Source organism: Carcharodon carcharias, chromosome 2 (genome assembly GCF_017639515.1).
Source record: "Carcharodon carcharias isolate sCarCar2 chromosome 2, sCarCar2.pri, whole genome shotgun sequence".
Taxonomy (NCBI): domain Eukaryota; kingdom Metazoa; phylum Chordata; class Chondrichthyes; order Lamniformes; family Lamnidae; genus Carcharodon; species Carcharodon carcharias.
In genome coordinates, this window is record NC_054468.1 from 238,046,566 (window position 1) to 238,071,714 (window position 25,149).

A 25,149-nucleotide genomic window follows, 5' to 3' on the forward strand; every position below is an offset into this window, starting at 1 on the left:
TAATTAGGAAAATATCTTTGCACAGCCCATGACTGGGTATTGGACTCATTGAAGCCTTTATGTACAATGTTAACTCCTTTATTGATTGCTAGATACAGTAAACCAGACAAGGTGCATTGCACAGGTTCCATGTGAAAGAATTTTTTGTATCAACAACAGCTTCTTATTAATGCTATCATAGATCTATGGACTGCTCCTATGTGTTACAGCTAAGAATCATTGAGGGTTATCTATCTATTGATTTTGAACCTTCTTCTCATGACCATCCTTGACAATGACATTCCTGAAGAGAGTCAGAAGTGGCTTTTGACCCCTCTCATCCCAAGACTTCATGAAACCTCCATAGCGCTTGTCTTTCAAGGGTACACTCCATCGGAAGTGGCCAAATTTGTAATCCTCCCCATCTTTCTTCATCTCTTCTTCCGGCAAGCCATTGTCCACGCTTTCCTGGAACACGTCTTGAAGGTTTGGGAAATGCAACGGTTCAGTATGCGTACGGTCAGCCCCAAAGCTCTTTTGCCCCCTGCCCCACCTGAAGTGGGTCATTTTGTAAATCTTCCCATCTTTCTTCTTGGCATCTTCCAGCATCTCCTGTTCACCTACTTCAGATGATTCTACTGGGTAGTCAAAATCAACAGATGCTTCTCGCTTGAGCTCAGGTCCCATATTCTCCACAGAATCATCATCAAAGCTATTTGGGTAGACCTTAATGGGCCTCCTCTTCCTGCCCATTGGCTTGCCCCATCGGAAATGTTCCATAGAGTAGGATCTCTTGCCATCTTCCCTTGGAAATGTCTCCATCTCCTCATCTTCCATCTGAGAGATTTGGGACTCTACAGCAGGGAGCTGGTTCAGGAATGCCTGGACAGGTTCACCTTCACGCTTGTTGCCTGAAAATCCAGTGTTGTTGCCTCTCTTTTCCCCAAATTTATTCCAGCGGAAATGACCCATGACGTAATTCCTGATGCCCTCTGCAATTGGCTGCAGGTGGCCGTTGCCGGGGTAGATTGGAGATTCAAGCGTCTTGGCCATTTTGCAGGCTTCAATACACTCCTTTTGAGAACAAGTGGAAGATTGATTGTTACTTTCATTAGATATATTTTTGGCGTACCTTGACTTGACTGAACAAGTTAGTCAAAATATTCTATCGAATCATAATGTCAAAGGAAAGATTTCTGCGTCTGCATTCTTTCCCTGTTTGTCTTCCTGTCCAAACCCTTGGCTCATCTTCACCACCACGTTCTCAAGGGCAATTAGGGATGGGCAATAAATGCTGGCCCAGCCAGCGAAGCCCACATCCCATGAATGAATAAAAAAACTTTCCACAGCGAATTTTACTGAGTTGAGATTTAGCTGAAATGAACGGGAAACAGCTACTTGATCGTTAATCAGTGTCAGATCAGTGGGAGATAGGGCTCAGAGCAAGTATGTTCTCTTAAAGAAAAAGAGTGGGACTAAAAATTCCAGAGCCTCCTGGATGTCAAGGGACTTAAAGAGAAGATAAAAAGATAAAAGGGAACCTTATAACAGATCTGAAGGCTCAATTTGGCAGAAAACTGAGAGAAGTATAAAAGATGTAGAAGTGAAATCAAAAGGAAATTAGGAAAACAGAAAGGGTGTTAAAAAAATATTGGCAAGGAAAATCCAAAGATTTTTATAAGTGCATAAAGAATAAGAGGTTAACTAAAGAAAGGGTAGGGCCAATTAGGGACCATACAGGTAACCTGCGTGTGAAGGTGGAAAACATGGTTCTTAATGGCTTCAGACATGATGCCAAAGGACTGGAGGACGGCTAACATTGTACCATAGTTCCAAAGGGGAGAAGGGAATACACCGAGTAATTACAGGCCTAACCTCAGTGGTGAGAAAATTATTGGAAATAATTCTGAGGGTCAGAATAAATCTTCATTTACATAGACATGGATTAATCAAGGTCAGTCAGCACGGATTTGTTAAGGGAAGGTTGTGATTGAATTTTTTGAGGAGGTAACAAGGAGGGTTAATGAGGGGAGGGTATTTGATGTTGTTTATATGGATTTCAGCAAAGGTCCCACCTGGCAGACTTGCCGTGAAAGTAAAAGCCCAAAGCAACGAAGGCAAAAGTGCCAAGTTGTGTCCAAAATTGGCTGAGAGGCAGGAAGCAAAAGGTAATGGTTGATGCATGTTTTTGTGACTGGAAGACTGTTTTCAGTGAGGTTCCACAGGGCTCAGTACTGGATCCCATGCTTTTTGTGGTATATATCAATGATTGGATTTGAATGGAGGAGGTATGATGAAGAAGTTTGCAGACTTGTTTTGTTCTTTCATGAGATGTGGGTGTTGCTGCTGGGCCAGCACTTATCGTCCCTCCCTAATCACCATTGAGGGGGTGTGAACAGCTGATACAAGAATTGGCTGTGTGGTTGATAATGATGAGGAAGACTGCAAGAAGATATCATGGACTCACTGGGTGACCGGAACAGTGACAAATGGAATTCAATCTGAAGCAGTGTGACGTCATTCATCTGGAGAGTAATAAAGCAAGGGGATATACAATAAATGATAGGACACTGAGAAGTGTAGAGGAACAGTGGAACCTTGGAGTGTGTGTCTCCAGATCCATGAAGGTGACTGAACAGGTAGATAAGATGGCCAAGAATGTATGGGATACTTGCCTTTATTAGCCAAGGTGTAGAATATAAGAACTGGGAGGTGATGCTGGAACTAAATAAACCACTAGTTAGGCCACAGCTGGAGTACTGAGTGCAGTTCTAGTCACCACATTATTGGAAAGATGTGATTGTATTAGAGAGGGTGCAGAGGAGATTCATGAGCCTGTTGCCTGGACTGGAGAGTTTTAGTTATGAGGAAAGATTGGATAGACTGGGGGTGTTTTCCTGGCTACAGAGGATGCTAAGACAAAACCTAATTGAAGTGTATAAAATTATGAGAGGTCTAGAAAGATTGGATACAAAGGCCTTATCCCCTTTAATTGATTAGTCCATAATCATGGAGATTTAGGGTAAAAGGTTGGACGATTAGAAGAGATTTGAGGAGAAATTATTTTTACACAGAGGGTGGTGGGGATCTGGAACTCACTGCCTGAAAGCATGGTAGAGGCAGAAACCCTCATTACATTTAGAAATGACTCGGATATTCACTAGAAGTGCTGTAATCGACAAGGCCACGGACAAAGAGCTGGGAAGTGGGGTTAGGCTGATGGCTACTTGTCAGCTGGCACAGACACGATGGGCCAAATTGGCTCTTGAATTTCCGTGATTTCTATAAGATGCAGGTGGCATGTGAGAAACCATTTTGTGCGGGGAGTGGTTATAACCGGGAACTCGGTGCCCCATGAGGGCGGGGGGCGGGGGGCGGGGGGCGGGGGGTGGGGTGGGACGGGGGGTGGGTGGGGGCGGGGGGCGGGGGGCGGGGGGGGGGGGCGGGGGGGTGGGGCGGGGGGTGGTGGGGGTGTAAACATCAACAATTCCTGATTTCAAAAAGGAAATTGCATGGGCACTTGAGAGAAATAAACTTGCAGTTCTCTGGGGATAGAGCTGAGGAATGGGATTGGACTGCTCTACAGAGGGCTGGCTTGAATCGATGAAGCAAATCTCTTCCTTCAGTGTCATAACCACTCTATGATTCTGTGGCTTTGACACAGGGAACAGGGGCCTCGACAGTTAGTATGGGCAGGTTACATACTGGTGGAGGGTAGGGAATCGGTACCAGTCCCAATCCGGTCCTCATAGCATTCACACAGGTGTCACTGGACTGTGGTGAGGGATGGGAACCATAGCTCAGAGTCCAATATTGACGATCTGAGCAACATCCCAGAGGAGATGCAGACTCGATGGGCCAAAGGGCCTCTTCTGCACTGTGTGATCCTGTGATTCTGTGAGATTGGCTAACTGAACACCTATAGGAACTAACCAAGGACCAAGTGTGGTCAAAGAGGTAGGTTTTAAGGAGTGCTTTAAAAGAGAAGAGAGAGGCGGCAAGGCTACAACATCTGAGGACCCAGGCAGCTGAAGGTGAACAAAGTTGAGGATCTTGAAAGGCCAGGGCTTGGAGAAGTGCACAGTTCTGGAGAGGCTGTGGTATAGGAAGTTATGGGAATCAGAAGGGGCAAGGTCATCGAGTGATTAGAACAAAGTGAGCATGCTAAATTCTAGGAGTTGCCACACCAGGACCCAAAGCAGGCCAGCAAACTCGGGTGATGTGTAAATGGAGTTTGGTTGGAGTTAAGATATTGGCAGCAGAGTTTTGGATGAGCTGAGGTTTATGAAGGGAGCAAAGTAGGAGTTCAGGCAGGAGAACATTGGATTCGTCAGGTCTGTTGATGACAAGAGCATGCGTAGGTTCCCAGGGTTAGATGAGCTGAGTCGGGGCCGAGACAGATAATGTTACTCAGGTAGAAAGAGGCAGCCTTTGTGATGAGAGGAGTTGGGGTTTAAGCTCAGCTGGGGGTTAAATAGAATGCCAAGGTGGTAAATGATGTGGTCTAGCCTGAGACAATGATTAGAACAATTGAGTGGGCAGCTATCCAGCAGAGTTTGGGGAGGGATTGAAGACAATGACTTCAGTCTTTTCAATGGTCATTACAGTGAGTGACTGAGAGGATTTTGGTTGGATTGTGACTTACCATCAGTTGTGGAGTTGAAGACAGCTCCTTGCACCTGCTTTGGTCCCAGCAGTCCCCAAGTTGGCCAGAGGTCAGAGTCCACACCATGCTCAACACCACCAAGATGCCGCTCCACATTGACTGCTGCATCATGGCCAGGCCTCAGGATCTACAACTATAACCAGCAAAGAAAGGGAAAAACTGCGTCAGTCAGAAGCTTGTCCCCAGCACGCCCTGGCCTGAATTTTACCTTTGGTGGGCGCGTCCGATTGGTGGGAGTGGTTGAGAAACGGCTTGCGGACTGCGATCGGCTCCCGACCACGATTTCACACTGGCCAAGTAACAGGCAGCCAGTGTGGAAGAGGCGCAGAAATGCTCAGTGCTGCTGTGTTGAGGTGGGGCGATGATGTTTCTGTGGGCGGGTATGGGTGAGCACTGTGAGAGAGCGCCCTGAAGGCAGACAGCTGCTTCAGGGAGCTGCAGAACTACAAACGTTGTCCACAGAAATTTATTTGAATTTTGTTTCATCACGGAAGTTTCATCCCGCCCTTGGATGAGGTTTGATGAAAAATGCAAAGGCTGCCTGGGCGATTCACCCACCCATCTGGACGGGCAACAAATAATGGGAATCAGTTACACCGTTAATGGGCTTAATTTCCCTTTTAATTATCAGTGGCTGCACTTCTGACAGCTTCTTGTGCAATTTTACACCCGATCAGTCGGAATCATGCCCACCCACAGGACCTACAATTCTGTCCCATGTCACTGATTGTATCTCTACTGATGTTAGAGACCCACACAGATCCACATAGATCCACACTGACCCACACAGATCCACATAGATCCACCCAGATCCACACTGACCCACACTGATCCACACTGAGATCCACACTGTGATCCACACTGACATCCACATTGATCCACACTGAGACCCACACAAAAGAACTGTGTCCAGCTCTGGCCAGACTCACCTTAATCACTGTGACAGTCACCAGGAAGATATTCAGTCACTGGACACAGAGCAGAGAGGAGCCCTGATGCTGAACCCTAGGGTCAGAGTTTAAGTTACAGGAAAAGGCAGTTAGCTCGATTGGATAAGCTTGTGATGCAGAATGATGCCAATGGCACATGGTCAATCCTGTGAGGTAGTTCTTGGAACCTGCCTCCCCACATTGCTCCATAGTGATATCGTGGCATGAGTCATGAATAGTGACCCTTGGTGGACTGCAGCAAAGGGTGAAAGCAGACAAACACCCTGTCCTGGTCGTCCACTGCCTGGTCATCCTCCTCCCTTCTGCAGCTGAGAGAGTGCAGAAAGCAGCACCACACCCTTAAATGCGTAGTGTAGGTTTAGTTGTAAAGGTGTGACCTTTGAAATCACTAACAGCTTGAACAATAAGGAATCTGCTGCTATAGGAAGAGAGCTGGACTTTTCACCCCAGCAGATGCTCATAGGGCAGTAAATATGAAAGTAAAGAAGATGGAACAATTAAATCAAGAATATTACTTTAAACAAAATTAAGTAGGTACAGGTTCCAGCTAGTAAAAGGTCATTTTAGGCTGATTCATACAAAAACTTATTAAAGTGGAATAAACTTCCAGAGAGAGTGAATGCAAGAGCTCTGGAGTCTTGTAAGAATCCTTTAGATCCTCCAGCTGGGTTGGGTTGTTAGGGTCTCTGGATGGATTACAATGGATTAAGGCAATTGTCCTGTTATAGTTATGGCCAGGTCCATTCCCATCTCTCTCTCTCTCTCTCTCCCCCTGCTCTCCTGGTCTCTCTCTCTCTCTCTTTCTCTCCAGCTCTCCTTCTCTCTCTGGCTCCAGCTCTCCTTGTCTCTTTCTCCCTCCAGTTCTCTTTCTCTCTCTATATATATATCTCTCTCTTCCGTTCTCTCTCTATCTAGAATCTTATAATACAGGAGATCATTTGGGCCCATCATATACTTGTGCCAAAAGATTCACCCAGTTAACCCCACTCCCTGCTCTTTCCCAACAGTTCTACATTTTTTACCCATCAAGCATTTACCCTGTTTCTTTTTGAAAGTCGTTATTAAATTTGCCACCTCCATCCCTTCAGGCAGCTCAGCTCAGCTCAGCTCAGGTTATAATGGCTCGCTGTGTAAGAAAATGTTCAGGATTGGTTCTTTTCCCTGTCTACCCTGTCTCTATCTCCCATCCATCTCTCAACCTTTCTCCCACGTTGACTTTCTCTTTCACCTATGTCTTTTCTTCCTTTTCTCCCTCCATCTTTCTCTTCTCCATTGACTCTGTGATCCTGTAACAAGGCTGTCAGCACCAGAATCAGGAATATAATGAGTGTTAAATGCAGTCCTGCAGTGAAGCAGACTGTCAGAATCCAGTGACAATCAGACTGAGTCTGGAGACAGTCTGCCAGACATGTTGCTGCTAAGATTAAATGTTGTTTGACTTTGTAATCAGAGGTTTCATCATGAAGGAAGCTGTTGTTCCTTCCCACTCTCTATGGGTGTGGGGTGGGAAAGGAGATAATTCCCCAATACGGAGGGAAATCAGGGATGGAGAGGGTCACTCACACCTACCAGATGCAAGTATCTCATTGGGTGGCCATTCAGAATTCAGAACTGGGACTGTCTGGAGTTCCAGTCTCCCCTGTTTGGGATGTCTACTCTTGAGGAAGAGTCTAGAACTAGGGGTCACTGTTTAAAAATAAGGGTTCGCCCATTTAAAATGGAGATGAGGTGAAATGTTTTCCCTCAGAGGGTTGTGAGTCTTTGGAACTCTCTCCCTGAAAAGGTGGTGGAAGCAGAGACTTTGAATATTAAGGCAGAGGGGGACAGATTCTTGGTGAGCAAGGGGGTGATAGCTTATCGGGGGTAGGCGGGATGCAGATCTGAGGTTTCTATCAGATCAACCATGGTCTTATTAAATGGTGGAGCAGGCTCGAGGGGCTGAATGGCCTCTTCCTGCTCCTTGTTCATATTTTTGCATATGTTCTTTGGAACAGTCTGGAGAACCAGTCTCTCCTCTCTGGGGCTGTCTGACACTGTAGTCTCCCCTCTCCGAGTCTATCTGGAGCTCCTGTTCACCTCCTCTGGGTGTCTATGTCATGGTTTGAACATTGTGCTCTCTGACCCAGGGTCAGGAATGATGCAGAATGCATAGAAACATAGAAACTAGGAGCTGGAGGAGGCCATTCGGCTGCTTGAGGCTTCTCTGCCATTCAGTATGATCATGGCTGATCCTCTATCTCAACGCCATATTCCCGCGCTCTCCCCATACCTCTTGATGCCTTTAGAATCTGGAAATCTATCTATTTCCTTCTTAAATATGTTCCGTGTCTTGGCCTCCACAGCCTCTGTGATAGAGAATTCCGCAGTTTCACCACTCTCTGAGTGAAGAGGTTTCTCCTCATCTCAGACCTAAATGGTCTACCCTGTTTCCTGAGACTGTGACCCCTTGTTCTAGACCCCCAGCCAGAGGAAACATCATCCCTGCATTCAGTCTGTCCATCCCTGTCAGAATTTTATATGTTTCAATGAGATCCCCCCTCATTCTTCTAAACTCCAGTGAATATAGACCTAGTTGGCCCAATCTCTCCTCATACAACAATCCTACCACCCCAGGAATGCAGTGTGTTGGAGAGACTGGACACCAGTCCAGGACACTGCAGGGTGCAGTGTGTAGGAGAGACTGGACACCAGCCCAGGACACTGCAGGATGCAGTGTGTAGAGGAGACTGGACACCAGCCCAGGACACTGCAGGGTGCAGTGTGCAGGAGAGACTGGACACCAACCCAGGACACTGCAGGGTGCAGCGTGTAGGAGAGACTGGACACCAGCCCAGGACACTGCAGGGTGCAGCGTGTAGGAGAGACTGGACATCAGCCCAGGACACTGCAGGGTGCAGTGTGTAGAGGAGACTGGACACCAGCCCAGGACACTGCAGGGTGCAGTGTGTAGGAGAGACTGGACACCAGCCCAGGACACTGCAAGGTGCAGCGTGTAGAGGAGACTGGACACCAGCCCAGGACACTGCAAGATGCAGTGTGTAGAGGAGACTGGACACCAGCCCAGGACACTGCAGGGTGCAGTGTGTAGGAGACTGGACACCAGCCCAGGACACTGCAGGGTGCAGCGTGTAGAGGAGAGACTGGACACCAGCCCAGGACACTGCAGGGTGCAGCGTGTAGAGGAGACTGGACACCAGCCCAGGACACTGCACCGTGCAGTGTGTAGGAGAGACTGGACACCAGCCCAGGACACTGCAGGGTGCAGCGTGTAGAGGAGAGACTGGACACCAGCCCAGGACACTGCAGGGTGCAGCGTGTAGAGGAGACTGGACACCAGCCCAGGACACTGCAAGATGCAGTGTGTAGGAGAGACTGGACACCAGCCCAGGACACTGCAGGGTGCAGTGTGTAGGAGAGACTGGACACCAGCCCAGGACACAGCAGGGTGCAGTGTGTAGGAGAGACTGGATACCAGCCCAGGACACTGCAGGGTGCAGTGTGTAGAGGAGACTGGACACCAGCCCAGGACACTGCAGGGTGCAGTGTGTAGGAGAGACTGGACACCAGCCCAGGACACTGCAGCGTGCAGTGTGTAGAGGAGACTGGACACCAGCCCAAGACACTGCAGGGTGCAGCGTGTAGAGGAGACTGGACACCAGCCCAGGACACTGCAGGGTGCAGTGTGTAGAGGAGACTGGACACCAGCCCAAGACACTGCAGGGTGCAGCGTGTAGAGGAGACTGGACACCAGCCCAGGACACTGCAGGGTGAAGTGTGTAGGAGAGACTGGACACCAGCCCAGGACACTGCAGGGTGAAGTGTGTAGGAGAGACTGGACACCAGCCCAGGACACTGCAGGGTGCAGTGTGTAAGAGAGACTGGACACCAGCCCAGGACACTGCAGGGTGCAGTGTGTAGGAGAGACTGGACACCAGCCCAGGACACTGCAGGGTGCAGCGTGTAGAGGAGACTGGACACCAGCCCAGGACACTGCAAGATGCAGCGTGTAGGAGACTGGACACCAGCCCAGGACACTGCAGGGTGCAGTGAGTAGAGGAGACTGGACACCAGCCCAGGACACTGCAGGGTGCAGTGTGTAGGAGAGACTGGACACCAGCCCAGGACACTGCAGGGTGCAGTAGCAGAATTGGTGAGGGAGAGCAGTTGTAGGGATTTCAGGCAGAGCTGAAGTGTTGTTCAGAAACAACAGAATAAAGACTGAAAAGATTAAGAGACCTGCAGGAATCCCAGAGATTTAAAGTAGTCGCTCTCTGATAAGCACTAACCCCTTTCCCACACTTACAATCTCAGCACTGAGTTCAGAGTAACCTTACCTGTTCTTGTTGAAGTGTCACTCTCGGCTCAAACACTGTACCTGCCTCGACTGCAACCCGCAAGGCTTTTTATACCATTCCTTCCATTTGTATTTCAAAGAAACTCGTCATCACGATTAAATCAACCTTTCAAGGACAATAATCACAGAAAGCTGAAACAGCCAGCGCTCCAAAAGAATCAGAGCTTCGAGCAGACGTGGCATATGTAAACAGAACCCCTCCACTTGTTAGACCGTGGGGGATTAGCACCTCTCCACACACAGGAAATTTCACAGCGTCCTGTCAAAACCGGACACCTTTCACAATCTCCGCTAGCCACTCATGACACCGTTTTTAATTTGCAAATCTTTCCTCTCCGTGACACGCTGATTTTAAGCTCCAATGTGCATTTTCACAGAACCTTTTCAACAGATCAATACGAAACAAACTGGACAATTAGAGACACTGCGAACACAGGCACAAATCTCATTTCCTTTTGTCCCCGACTTGCTCCACAGACAGGACAGCAGGAACACCTGCCCAGCCTCATTCTACCGCAACAAAAATATTTTCCATCTCACAACAATCCATAAAGGTCAGAAAACAGCACAATATTCAGGGGCAGCATTAGGATGGGAGGATGGGGGGGGAGCAGGGGGGTGGGGGGATGGGGGGTGGGGAGAGCAGGGGGATGGGGGGAGCAGGGGGATGGGGGGAACAGGGGGATGGGGGGATGGGGGGTGGGGAGAGCAGGGGGATGGGGGGAGCAGGGGGATGGGGGGAACAGGGGGATGGGGGGATGGGGGGTGGGGAGAGCAGGGGGATGGGGGGAGCAGGGGGATGGGGGGGAACAGGGGGATGGGGGGATGGGGGGTGGGGAGAGCAGGGGGATAGAGGGAGCAGGGGGATGGGGGGAATGGGGGGTTGGGGGGAATGGGGGGAGCAGGGGGATGGGGGGATGGGGGGATGGGGGATGGGGAGAGCAGGGGGATGGGGGGAATGGGGGGTTGGGGGGAATGGGGGGAGCAGGGGGATGGGGGGATGGGGGGATGGGGGGTGGGGAGAGCAGGGGGATGGGGGGATGGGGGGTGGGGAGAGCAGGGGGATAGAGGGAGCAGGGGGATGGGGGGAACAGGGGGGTGGGGGGATGGGGGGTGGGGGGAGCAGGGGGATGGGGGGATGGGGGGATGGGGGGTGGGGAGAGCAGGGGGATGGGGGGATGGGGGGTGGGGAGAGCAGGGGGATAGAGGGAGCAGGGGGATGGGGGGAACAGGGGGATGGGGGGATGGGGGGTGGGGAGAGCAGGGGGATGGGGGGAATGGGGGGTTGGGGGGAATGGGGGGAGCAGGGGGGGTGGGGGGATGGGGGGTGGGGAGAGCAGGGGGATGGGGGGAACAGGGGGATGGGGGGATGGGGGGTGGGGAGAGCAGGGGGATGGGGGGAATGGGGGGTTGGGGGGAATGGGGGGAGCAGGGGGATGGGGGGATGGGGGGTGGGGAGAGCAGGGGGATGGGGGGAACAGGGGGATGGGGGGATGGGGGGTGGGGAGAGCAGGGGGATGGGGGGAATGGGGGGTTGGGGGGAATGGGGGGAGCAGGGGGATGGGGGGATGGGGGGTGGGGAGAGCAGGGGGATGGGGGGAACAGGGGGATGGGGGGATGGGGGGTGGGGAGAGCAGGGGGATGGGGGGAATGGGGGGTTGGGGGGAATGGGGGGAGCAGGGGGATGGGGGGACGGGGGATGGGGGAGCAGGGGGATGGGGGGATGGGGGGTGGGGAGAGCAGGGGGATAGAGGGAGCAGGGGGATGGGGGGAACAGGGGGATGGGGGGATGGGGGGTGGGGAGAGCAGGGGGATGGGGGGAACAGGGGGATGGGGGGATGGGGGGTGGGGAGAGCAGGGGGATGGGGGGAACAGGGGGATGGGGGGATGGGGGGTGGGGAGAGCAGGGGGATGGGGGGAATGGGGGGTTGGGGGGAATGGGGGGAGCAGGGGGATGGGGGGACGGGGGATGGGGGAGCAGGGGGATGGGGGGATGGGGGGTGGGGAGAGCAGGGGGATGGGGGGAATGGGGGGTTGGGGGGAATGGGGGGAGCAGGGGGATGGGGGGACGGGGGATGGGGGAGCAGGGGGATGGGGGGGATGGGGGGTGGGGAGAGCAGGGGGATAGAGGGAGCAGGGGGATGGGGGGAACAGGGGGATGGGGGATGGGGGACGGGGGACGGGGGATGGGGGAGCAGGGGGACGGGGGATGGGGGATGGGGGACGGGGGACGGGGGATGGGGGACGGGGGACGGGGGATGGGGGATGGGGGGAGCAGGGGGACGGGGGATGGGGGATGGGGGACGGGGGACGGGGGATGGGGGACGGGGGACGGGGGAATGGGGGACGGGGGACGGGGGAATGGGGGAGCAGGGGGACGGGGGAATGGGGGAGCAGGGGGACGGGGGATGGGGGACGGGGGATGGGGGCCGGGGGATGGGGGGAGCAGGGGGGTGGGGGATGGGGGGGAGCAGGGGGATGGGGGATGGGGGATGGGGGAGCAGTGGGATGGGGGGAGCAGGGGGACGGGGGGAATGGGGGGTTGGGGGGAATGGGGGGAGCAGGGGGGTGGGGGTTGGGGGGAATGGGGGGAGCAGGGGGATGGGGGTTGGGGGGAATGGGGGGAGCAGGGGGGTGGGGGTTGGGGGGAATGGGGGGAGCAGGGGGATGGGGGGGACGGGGGATGGGGGAGCAGGGGGGTGGGGGTTGGGGGGAATGGGGGGAGAAGGGGGATGGGGGATGGGGGATGGGGGAGCAGTGGGATGGGGGGGAGCAGGGGGATGGGGGGAACAGGGGGATGGGGGGTGGGGAGAGCAGGGGGATAGAGGGAGCAGGGGGACGGGGGACGGGGGATGGGGGATGGGGGATGGGGGATGGGGGATGGGGGAACAGGGGGACGGGGGGAACAGGGGGATGGGGGGAGGGGAGAGCAGGGGGATAGAGGGAGCAGGGGGACGGGGGATGGGGGGAGCAGGGGGATGGGGGATGGGGGGAGCAGGGGGACGGGGGATGGGGGGAGCAGGGGGATGGGGGATGGGGGACGGGGGATGGGGGGAGCAGGGGGACGGGGGATGGGGGACGGGGGACGGGGGATGGGGGATGGGGGACGGGGGAGCAGGGGGACGGGGGATGGGGGGAGCAGGGGGATGGGGGATGGGGGGAGCAGGGGGACGGGGGATGGGGGGAGCAGGGGGATGGGGGGAGCAGGGGGACGGGGGAATGGGGGATGGGGGATGTGGGATGGGGGGAGCAGGGGGACGGGGGATGGGGGACGGGGGACGGGGGATGGGGGAGCAGGGGGACGGGGGAGCAGGGGGACGGGGGAATGGGGGATGGGGGACGGGGGACGGGGGATGGGGGACGGGGGAATGGGGGATGGGGGATGGGGGACGGGGGACGGGGGACGGGGGATGGGGGATGGGGGGAGCAGGGGGACGGGGGATGGGGGACGGGGGACGGGGGAATGGGGGAGCAGGGGGACGGGGGAATGGGGGAGCAGGGGGATGGGGGATGGGGGAGCAGGGGGATGGGGGATGGGGGGAGCAGGGGGACGGGGGATGGGGGAGCAGGGGGACGGGGGAATGGGGGAGCAGGGGGATGGGGGATGGGGGGAGCAGGGGGACGGGGGACGGGGGACGGGGGACGGGGGACGGGGGGGAGCAGGGGGATGGGAGATGGGGGATGGGGGACGGGGGACGGGGGGGAGCAGGGGGATGGGAGATGGGGGATGGGGGACGGGGGACGGGGGAATGGGGGACGGGGGAATGGGGGAGCAGGGGGATGGGGGATGGGGGACGGGGGACGGGGGATGGGGGCGGGGGATGGGGGGAGCAGGGGGAGGGGGATGGGGGGAGCAGGGGGACGGGGGATGGGGGACGGGGGATGGGGGATGGGGGGAGCAGGGGGATGGGAGATGGGGGATGGGGGACGGGGGACGGGGGAATGGGGGACGGGGGAATGGGGGAGCAGGGGGATGGGGGATGGGGGACGGGGGACGGGGGATGGGGGCCGGGGGATGGGGGGAGCAGGGGGAGGGGGATGGGGGGAGCAGGGGGACGGGGGATGGGGGACGGGGGACGGGGGATGGGGGACGGGGGACGGGGGAATGGGGGAGCAGGGGGACGGGGGAATGGGGGAGCAGGGGGACGGGGGATGGGGGACGGGGGATGGGGGCCGGGGGATGGGGGACGGGGGATGGGGGGAGCAGGGGGATGGGGGACCTTGAGGGGTGATATGGGGAAATAGGGGAGTTCGAAGGGAGAAGGGTACCAACTGGTTCTGTGGGACCAACACCCTCCCCCCCAACCCCCCCTCACCATTTGATAGGGACTGGGCTCCGCAGTGTAAGTTATCCAGTGGGTCCAATCCAGGGGGTTTATTCTGCCCTTTTCTATTAATGTTCAGGTACAGGGGGGGTTGCTCCCCCAATCCTGCCAGTTTCGGGCCAGAGTTTCAGGCGTCTGTCCCTTTCCCGTTCGAAGGAATCTAGAACCCAACAGGACAGATTTGTGGCCTATTTCCTGATCACGCCCATTCCTTTTTTGCTCCACTTTGATGGTTTCGCTGTAAAGTGCAGCCCCCAGTATTGCCTTCGAGCCGCCTGAACCTTACTGAGCGATACTCACCTCAGGCTCAGGGGGTCTCATGTCTTCTTCTGAAACCATTTAACCAGCGCTGCCTGGATGTTGCTGGGTCATCTCTACAGGTCCAACTGTGAACTCAGGATCTTAGACACAGCCTCAGAGAATGGGGCCGGAGTGATCTCCTGGGGGGCGGACGTTCCTTATCTGCCAGCAACATTTGCATTTTCCGGCCATGCATGTGACCCAGCCTCTCTGAGGCATTAGACAAAGGAGCTCCCTGACTTGTGACAGCTTCTCCTCCCATTCCTCAAGCCCCAGAGGCTGGTCCCAGCTGAGAATGAGACAGTTGCAGGTTGGCCCTGGGATATCTTTCTCTTTCTTTTAGCATTTTCTCCTTGAAGCCGGGGAGACAGAAACATAGAAAACTAGGAGCAGGAGTAGGTCATTCAGCCCTTCAAGCCTTCTCCGCCATTCAGTGTGATCATGGCTGATCCCCGATCTCAACGCCATACTCCTGCTCTCTCTCCCCATACCCCTTAATGACTTTAGAGTCCGAAAATCTATCTATTTCCTCCTTAAATATATTCAGTGACTTGGTCTCCACAGCCTCTGTGATAGAGAATTCCACAGGTTCACCACCCTCTGAGTGAAGAGGTTTCTCCTCATCTCAGTCCTAAATGGTCTACCCCATATCCTGAGACTGTGACACCTTTTTCTAGACCCCCAGCCAGAGGAAACATCATCCCTGCATCCAGTCTGTCCATCCCTGTCAGAATTTTATATGTTTCAATGAGATCCCCTCTCATTCTTCTGAACTCCAGTGAATACAGGCCTAGTCGGCTCAATCTCTCCTCATACGACAATCCTGCCATCCCAGGAATCAGTCTGGTGAACCTTCGCTGCACTCCCTCTATGGCAAGTACATCCTTTCTTAGGTAAGGAGACCAAAACTGCGCACAATACTCCAGGTGCGGTCTCACCAAGGCCCTGTACAGCTGCAGTAAGACATCCTTGCTCCTGTACTCAAGTCCTCTCGCAATGAAGGCCAACATACCATTTGCCTTCCTAACTACTTGCTGAACCTCCATGCTTGTTTTCAGCGATTGGTGTACAAGGACACCCAGGTCCCTTTGTACATCCACATTTCCCAATCTATCACCATTTAAATAATACTCTGCCATTCTGTTTTAACTACTGATGTGGATAACTTCACACTTATCCATGTTATACTGCACCTGCCACTCACTCAACCTGTCTAAATCACCTGGGCATTAGACTGAGAGGACTTGGCCATCTCACAGATAGAAAAGCAGTTAGAGTGAGCCATTTCTAAACAACAGGAGTTAGTCTGATAGGTCAGCCTTTGTGAGGCTTTGACGAAGGGCTAAGTGCATGAAGGTTTGACTATTTTGCAGAGAGGCACTCAATCCTCATGTACACTCTGTTCAATCAATGCTCCTTCCTTGATTTTCATTCCATTTTATAGCATTGCACTGAAAACCTTGAGAAATGATTCAGGTTGACACTGAATAGATTTTTGTCCATCAGCAGAGAAAAGTATAATTTCCTCTTTAGGATATGTTGAGAGGCGGCCCATCTGTTTGTAGCTTGTACTAATGTAAAAAGAAAGACAAGAGCCTCTTAAGGGTTTTTTTTAACAATGCTCTGTAAAGTGGACCAGTTGAGGAATGCATTAGGAAGAAGCTGCACACATCTGAGGCCCCATCTCACTCTGTTCTAATCAGATTCATTAGGGCTGTGAGGGGTGGGATGAAGGATGCCAGAAGTGTAGATAATGATCTCCCTAATTCGCTGCTTGAGGGTAGAGAGAGATGGACCCATTCTGCAAAGCCTGATGGAAGGCTGAGGAGCTTGTGAGTGCCAGATCTTGGTGGACTATCTCAAGTCTTCCAACAACAGATACTTACCTGGCAGGGGAGAGACCATGATCATGGTTCTCCCAGGACAAGGTCATGAAGCGATGGCTATAACCAGTTGAGCCCCATACCATGGGGTACCTAACACCGTTCGCATGACGGTGAAGGACATCGAAGGAGGAGCACCCATGGATCGGGCCTTCTTCATCAAACGGATCCTGTTGAAGGCGTGTGGATTTGAAGCGGAGGAGATCTACTCCCTGCAGGACTTCCCCAGCGCTGGATATTTCAACGTGACCTTCAGGAATGTTGCTGCCTGCATCAAGTTCCTGAAGGTGTTCGAGGAGAAGAGAGACCAGCCGGAGATGAAGATCCTGATAGTGGAGTCGCTCTTTGCTCTGCTGTAACAACGGGACCGTGTGGTGACCATGCACCTTTACAACCCCCACGTCCCTGTCACCGACATGTTCACCTTCCTCACCAGGTACTTCGACAAGGTTGGGAACTGCACCAAGGTTAGAGACGCCTTTGGGATTTGGACATGCAAACGCCAGGTTAAGGTCACGCTCAAGACCGATGGTAAGGGAGACATCCTCCACCCTCCTTCCAGCTTTGCTATCGGGGGAAGCCGGGGCTACCTTGTCTACACTGAGCAGCCCAAACTTTGTTGCTCATGCAGCAAGTCTGGTCATGTGGTGGCCAACTGCAGCTCTGCCCTCTGCAAGAGCTGCAAACAGGAAGGGCACCAGACAAAGGACTGCAAACAGACTAAGTGCTGCAACCTGTGTGAGGAGGCAAGTCACCTCTACAGGACCTGCCCCAAATGCTGCCTCACTTATACACAGGCAGCCAAAACCAATGAGGGGGAAGCAGAAGAAATGCTTCATGTCACTACTACCAAGGACACTTGCAACACTCCAACCACCAAGGCCCCCAGCGAGAACAACAGGACAAAGGAGGACACAGAGAGAGACAAGATAGGAGCGGCCCAGGCAGGCAGCTTTGGGACAAGCAGTGGACCAGGAATGGGAAAGAAGTGAGGGCAGCATTGGTGAGGGGTGGGATGAGATGCCAGAAAGATAATGAAGTAAGGGGCTTGTAAAGATTGGAGGGAGCCAAGACTTTCTACTTCACCAGACAAGTGGTTCTCCAAGATGGCCTTATCAATGAGCCCCATACCATGGGGTATACTAACACCGTTCGCATGGACGGTGAATGAAATCGAAGGAGGAGCACCCATGGAAGGGCCTTCTTCATCAAAAGGATCCTGTTGAATGGCGTGTGGATTTGAAGCGGAGGAGATCTACTCCTGCAGGGTCTTCCCCTGCGCTGGATATTTCAACGTGACCTTCAGGATTGTTGCTGCCTGCATCAAGTTCCTGAAGGTGTTCTGAGGAGAAGAGTGACCAGCCGGAGATGAAGATCCTGGATGTGGAGTCGCTCTTTGCCTTGCTGTAACATCGGCGACGTGTGGTGACATGACTTTACAAACCCACGTCCCTGTCACCGACATGTTCACCTTCCTCACGGGTACTTCGACAAGGTGGGGAACTGCACAAGGTTAGAGTCGCTTTGGGATTTTGGGAATGCAACGCCAGGTTAAGTCACGCTCAAGACGATGGTAAGGGAGAATCCTCCACCCTACTTCAAGCTTTGCTATCGGGGGAAGCGGGGATACCTTGTTACTCTGACAGCCCAATACTTTGTTGTCATGCAGAAGTTGGTCATGTGGTGGCAACTGCAGCTTGCCTCTGAGAGGCTGCAAACAGGAAGGGCACCAGCAAAGGACTGCAAACAGGACTAAGTGCTGGCACCTGTGTGGGGAGGCAAGTACCTTTACAGGACCTGCCCCAATTGCTGCCTCACTTTTCAAAGGCAGCCAAAACCAATGAGGGGGAAGCAGAAGAAATGCTTCATCGTCCTACTACCAAGGACACTTGCAACACTCCAACCACCAAGGCCGCAGAGGAAAAGATTGAGGCAGCAGACAGCCAATCAACAGCACTGCCCCCTGAACCTCCCACTCCTCAGGAGAGCGAATCAATGGAGGAGGAGGAGGCAGCAGTGGGAAAGCAGCAGGGGGAGTGGCAGCTGGTGAAGAGAGCCAAAAGGAAGAAGGGGCTAAGAAGGGACCAAGCTACTTCCCAGACAAGTGGCAAGAGGCCTCTCCCATCCGACATGGATGACAAGGGCAACTGCTCTTCGGACGAAGAAGGGAAAGGGCGGCACCTACAGAAGAAGCGGCAAAGCTCTATGGAGTTAAAGGACGAGACACCCGAGCTCCAGAACATTGGAGACAATGAGGAGACCTGCGCACCCCAACTTTGCCCACAACCCGAAGAGGCCAGTGTACCCCAGCCCCAGGAATCTGGGAGCAGTGAGGCGCTCAGCGCACCCCAGCTCCGGGAAGCCGGGAGCAGCAACGCCCCAGAGGGGGAGAGGATTGGAGAAGCTTCTCCAACTGAGGACATTTCAAACCCCGCTCTCTGCACGGACCCCCAGATGCCACCCGAGCAGAATGCCGCCAATGGGGAGGGTCAGGACGCTTTCCTCAGCCCGTCCAGAGTGAGGCAGTTTGTGAACACTGTGGGTATGCAGGAGCAGACCAAAGGTCTGGGACTCTCAGAGACAACAGGTTTGGTAAGAGAATAAATGCTTTAAAATGAGGGGTTCTCCCAGGACCGAGGGGCTGGGAACTGTGTAGAGTCCCCGGGCTGTACAGCTCAAAGTGAATGTCTGCACGTGAATGTAATATTCATTGTTTGTATTGATGCTCCTCGTGATCCATGTTGTAAAAGTTGAACCTGATTGTACTTTTGTGATGGTGATTTGGAAATGGTTTGGAATGTTCTTGAAGATATTTTATGAATAAAGTATAAACATTTTTGCAAAAAAAAACAACAGATAAAACATTAACAACTGCATCGTTTGTAAATACACATTGCACTTTATTCAGCTAATGGACCCACAAAGTTCCATCGGTGACCTTTCACTGACCCTCACCTTTCTCAATTCCACACAGTCAGTTTTAAAAGAAAGAATTTGCATAGCATCTCCCTGGAGTTCCGAATTCTGCAGAATTCTTCATGATCAATGAAATAAAGCAGACAATATGTGTTCTGAGGTATAGTCACTGGCGCAATGTTTGAAATGCTTTGTGATACAGACAAGACAATATGTCTTTAGGCAGCTGAATGTTTAGTTTGGTGGGTGGACGGACGTGATCATTGGGTGGGGGGAGGGGTGGGGGTGGAGGGAGGGTGCGGAGGGTGGGGGTGGAGGGAGGGTGGGGAGGGTGGGGGTGGAGGGAGGGTGGGGAGGGTGGGGGTGGAGGGAGGGTGGGGAGGGTGGGGGTGGAGGGAGGGTGGGGAGGGTGGGGGTGGAGGGAGGGTGGGGAGGGTGGGGAGGGTGGGGGTGTAGGGAGGGTGGGGAGGGTGGGGGTGGAGGGAGGGTGGGGAGGGTGGGGAGGGTGGGGGTGGAGGGAGGGTGGGGAGGGTGGGGGTGGAGGGAGGGTGGGGAGGGTGGGGGGAGGGTGGGGGTGGAGGGAGGGTGGGGAGGGTGGGGGTGGAGGGAGGGTGGGGAGGGTTGGGGTGGAGGGAGGGTGGGGAGGGTGGGGGTGGAGGGAGGGTGGGGAGGGTGGGGGTGGAGGGAGGGTGGGGAGGGTGGGGGGAGGGTGGGGGTGGAGGGAGGGTGGGGAGGGTGGGGGTGGAGGGAGGGTGGGGAGGGTGGGGGTGGAGGGAGGGTGGGGAGGGTGGGGGTGGAGGGAGGGTGGGGAGGGTGGGGGTGGAGGGAGGGTGGGGAGGGTGGGGGTGGAGGGAGGGTGGGGGAGGGCGGGGGTGGAGGGAGGGTGGGGAGGGTGGGGGTGGAGGGAGGGTGGGGAGGGTGGGGGTGGAGGGAGGGTGGGGAGGGTGGGGAGGGTGGGGGTGGAGGGAGGGTGGGGAGGGTGGGGGGAGGGTGGGGGGGGAGGGAGGGTGGGGAGGGTGGGGGTGGAGGGAGGGTGGGGAGGGTGGGGGGGGAGGGGGTGTAGGGAGGGTGGGGAGGGTGGGGGTGGAGGGAGGGTGGGGAGGGTGGGGGTGGAGGGAGGGTGGGGAGGGTGGGGGTGGAGGGAGGGTGGGGAGGGTGGGGGAGGGTGGGGGTGGAGGGAGGGTGGGGAGGGTGGGGGTGGAGGGAGGGTGGGGAGGGTGGGGGTGGAGGGAGGGTGGGGAGGGTGGGGGTGGAGGGAGGGTGGGGAGGGTGGGGGTGGAGGGAGGGTGGGGGAGGGCGGGGGTGGAGGGAGGGTGGGGAGGGTGGGGGTGGAGGGAGGGTGGGGAGGGTGTGGGTGGAGGGAGGGTGGGGAGGGTGGGGGGAGGGTGGGGGTGGAGGGAGGGTGGGGAGGGTGGGGGTGGAGGGAGGGTGGGGAGGGTGGGGGTGGAGGGAGGGTGGGGAGGGTGGGGGTGGAGGGAGGGTGGGGAGGGTGGGGGTGGGGAGGGTGTGGGTGGAGGGTGGGTGGGGAGGGTGGGGGTGGAGGGAGGGTGGGGAGGGTGGGGGTGGAGGGAGGGTGGGGAGGGTGGGGGTGGAGGGAGGGTGGGGGTGGAGGGAGGGTGGGGAGGGTGGGGGTGGAGGGAGGGTGGGGAGGGTGGGGGTGGAGGGAGGGTGGGGAGGGTGGGGGTGGAGGGAGGGTGGGGAGGGTGGGGGTGGAGGGAGGGTGGGGAGGGAGGGTGGAGGGAGGGTGGGGAGGGTGTGGGTGGAGGGAGGGTGGGGAGGGTGGGGGTGGAGGGAGGGTGGGGAGGGTGGGGGTGGAGGGAGGGTGGGGAGGGTGGGGGTGGAGGGAGGGTGGGCACTGACTGAAGCAGGGAGCTGAAACCTAAAAAGCATGAAATAAAGTTTTTCAAATCTGGAAGACAATGTGCCAGCATCACAATCAGTTACATGAAGATATTCCTGAGAAATTCTGTCCATAGATTTTTCTTTTTCTTTCATTTAATAAAAGTAACCCATCCCATTCTTGGATGAGTTTTCATGAAAAATGCAAATTCTGCTGATTCGCCCGTCCACCAACCATAAGGCTGGACTGACCGTGAAAAATCAGGGACAACTGAACCTTTAATAATCTTAATTGGCCTCTTAATTGTAACTCCTGACTCCCCAAAGCCTGTCCACCATCTACAAGGCACAAGTCAGGAGTGTGATGGAATACTCCCCACTTGCCTAGCTGAGTGCAGCTCCTACACTCAAGAAGCTGGACACCATCCAGGGCAAAGCAGCCGTTTGATTGGCATCACATCCACAAACATTCACTCCCTCCACCACCGACACACAGTAGCAGCAGTGTGTACCATCTACAAGATGCACTGCAGGAACTCATCAGGGCTCCTTAGACAGCACCTTCCAAACTCACAACCACTACCATCTAGAAGGACAAGGGCAGCAGATAGATGGGAACACCACCACCTGGAAGTTCCCCCCCAAGTCACTCACCATCCTGACATGGAAATATATCACTGTTCCTTCACTGTCACTGAGTCAAAATCCTGGAAGTCCCTCCCTAACAGCACTGTGGGTGTACCTACACCACATGGACTGCAGCGGTTCAAGAAGGCAGCTCACTACCACCTTCTCAAGGGTAATTAGGGATGGGCAATAAATACTGGTCCCGCCAGGGACCCCCACACCACATGAATGAATTAAAAAAAGGGGGATTGAGGATGGAACTAAGGATGGTAAACTGATGAATAATATTGTCAGACAGAACAGAGGAAATATTTAAAGGATTGACTGATGGAGTTCAAGAGAAATACATTCCACTAAATCTAAGAACAAACTAGCCAAGAATGAGATATGGTGGATAAATGATGAGGTGAGGATTAAATCTAAAGAAAAAGACCAAGTAGATAAACGATAGAGGAAGATAATGAAAGAGAAAACAATGATGTTTGAAAAGTTAACATAGAAAGGTAAAGAGAAAATACAAAATATAATATCCTCTACGGGTGGACAAATAAGATGAGGAGGATTACAATGGGAAGAGCAAGACGAAATTTCAGATAATTCTGGAATAGCAGAATACTTACCAGATACATTGCCTCAGTTTTCACTGAACAGGCTAACAAAGAGGGAAGATATGAAGAGGGAGCGTTACAACAGCAAAGATAAAAGAAGTGAAGACACTAGACAAAGTGGCTAAAGTTGAAGACAAAGCCCTGGGTCCAGATGGATTATTCTCATGGATGCTGAAAGAAAAGAGGGAGGAGTTAGGAGAGATGCTCATATCCCAATATAAACACTCAACAGGAAGGAGAATGTGCCAGAGGACTGGAGAACAGCAAATGCAAATCCCATCTATCAAAGGCATAGTCCACGAAAGTATAGGTCAGTTATTTTAATATCAGTGGTAGGAAAGATACTAGAATTTTTACTAAAATATTAATCATCCAGGAATCAGAGAACGTGGCAAGTGGTGTCCTAAAAATATTTATGTTAGGGCAGCTGTTGTTAATCATATAGCGAAATTACTTGGATTCAAAAACTGGACTGGACCAGCCACATATATGGCGGGACCACCACAGCATGTGAGAAGCTGGCTGTTCTGTGGCAGTATCTCATCTACTGACTCCGCAAAGCATCTCTACCGCCTAAAAAACACAAGGGCAGCAGAGGCATGGGAACTGAATCATCTGCAAGTCCCTCTCAGTCACACAGAATCCTACCTTGAACATATATCTCCGCTCTTTCACTGTCGCTGGGTCAAAATGCTGGAACTCCCTCCCTAACAGCACTGTGGGTGTACCTACACCACATGGACTGCAGCGGTTCAAGAAGGCAGCTCACCACCACCTTCTCAAGGGCAATTAGGGATGGGCAATAAATGCTGACCCAGCCAGCGAAGCCCACATCTCGAGAATAATTTTTAAAAATTGAAGCTATGGTTTTGAAATTTGCAGATACCAAAGTGGATGGTATAGCTAATATTCTCCAAAATACAGGAAGGCGTAAACAGGTTTATAGAGTAGGTGGATAAACAGGAAATCAAATTCCTTTCAGTGAAGCATCAGGTGATTCATTTTTGTAGGCGGAATAAGGAAGCCGCTGATTCTTTGGAAGGTAAGAAACTAAATAGGACAGAGGATCAAAAGAGCTGGAAGTCCAGACACAGAAATCATCAACAACATAAGTTGTTAAGACCATGAAGTATAGAATTCATTTCTGGTGGAGCAGAATAGAAAAGTTCAGAGATAATGTTCGATTTATGTAGAACCTTGGTTAGACGGCAGAATGCCATGAGCAGGCGTCACCTAGTCCGGCCATTCTCTTTGTGATCCCCATTTCTTCAGCATCTGTGACCAGTGACATTGTGCTCCTGAAGGGCTCAGGTGCTGAAGGCTGACAAAACAACAGGTGCTTCTAAAGTTTCACGACTGCGTCTCTATGATATGACCCTGATCACAGAGCGCAAGCAATCTGCTCTCGGCCAGACAGGATTCGGACATTCTGAGAGGCTACGTGAAGATCTTTGGAGTGTCCTCACTGCATATTGTCATCATCCTCTTGTAATTGAGTGACTATTAGAGCCTCCGCTGTGTTTCCATGACAGGAGCATTCTTACAGGGGGTATTGGCGCTGAGATAAGCCAGACTGGAGTCAAACGTTCACAATTGTGATGTGAGGATCTATGGGGTCACCTCACTGCATGTCGTCATCATCTTCCACAAATCTAGCAGCTATGAGGGTCTCCCGAGCGTGCCTGCCTCATCTGGCCAGTGCAAGAGCCTCACCCTTGTCTTCGTCACCACCAAGGACCCCCTCACCCTCACCCCCGTCATCGTCACCACCGAGGACCCCCTCACCCTCACCCCCGTCATCGTCACCACCGAGGACCCCCTCACCCTCACCCCCGTCATCGTCACCACCGAGGACCCCCTCCCCCTCACCCCCGTCATCGTCACCACCGAGGACCCCCTCCCCCTCACCCCCTTCATCGTCACCACCGAGGACCCCTCACCCTCACCCCCGTCATCGTCACCACCGAGGACCCCCTCACCCTCACCCCCGTCATCGTCACCACCGAGGACCCCCTCACCCTCACCCCCGTCATCGTCACCACCGAGGACCCCCTCACCCTCACCCCCGTCATCGTCACCACCGAGGACCCCCTCATCCTCACCCCCATCATCGTCACCACCGAGGACCCCCTCACCGTCATCCCCATCAGCGTCCTCCTCATTGGAGGAGTCATCCAGCTCCTCCATCTCCTTCTCAGCCAGCTCCTCTCCCCATTACAGCGCCAGGTTGTAAAGGGTGCAGCAGACGATGACGATGTGTGACACCCTCTGCGGACTGTATTGCAGGGCTCCACCAGACCAGTCCAGGCACCGGATCCGCATCTTCAGCATCCCGATGGTCTGCTCCACCAAGTTGCGATTTGCAGCATGAGCCTTGTTATACCTTTGCTCTGCTGCAGTCTGAGGCCACCGCCCGGGTGTCATCAGCCACATCCTCTGTGGGTTGCCCTTGTCCCCAAGAGTCCATCCCTGCAGCTTCTGTGGACCCTGGAAGACTCCAGGGATCTGTGAGGGACTCAGGATGTAGGCATCGTGCACACTCACTGGGAACCGTGCGCACACCTACAGGATGTGTTTCTGGAGGTCGCACCCCAGCTGCACGTTCAGTGAGTGGAAGCCCTTGTGGTTGACATAGTTGGTCGGGTATTGCGATAGAGACCTGAGGGCCACATGAGTGCAGTCAATCGCACCCTGCACCTGTA

At 54.3% G+C, this 25,149-nt stretch overlaps 1 protein-coding gene across 2 annotated transcripts; it reads right to left on the reverse strand.

Moving 5' to 3' along the window:
- On the reverse strand, positions 1-23,155 carry pomca (proopiomelanocortin a). Of its 2 annotated transcripts, none has more exons than XM_041175474.1 (3): positions 23,096-23,155; positions 4,625-4,778; positions 1-1,053 (listed from the first exon to the last, which is right to left on the reverse strand). In XM_041175474.1, exons 2-3 carry the CDS (start codon positions 4,754-4,756, stop codon positions 235-237), a joined length of 951 nt encoding a protein of 316 aa, XP_041031408.1. In that variant the 5' UTR covers positions 4,757-4,778; positions 23,096-23,155; the 3' UTR covers positions 1-234. The 2 variants fall into 2 exon arrangements, with proteins under 2 accessions (XP_041031408.1, XP_041031403.1); XM_041175469.1 differs by lacking the exon at positions 23,096-23,155 and adding an exon at positions 4,854-4,958.
- Between the last annotated feature and the right edge of the window lie 1,994 nt (positions 23,156-25,149).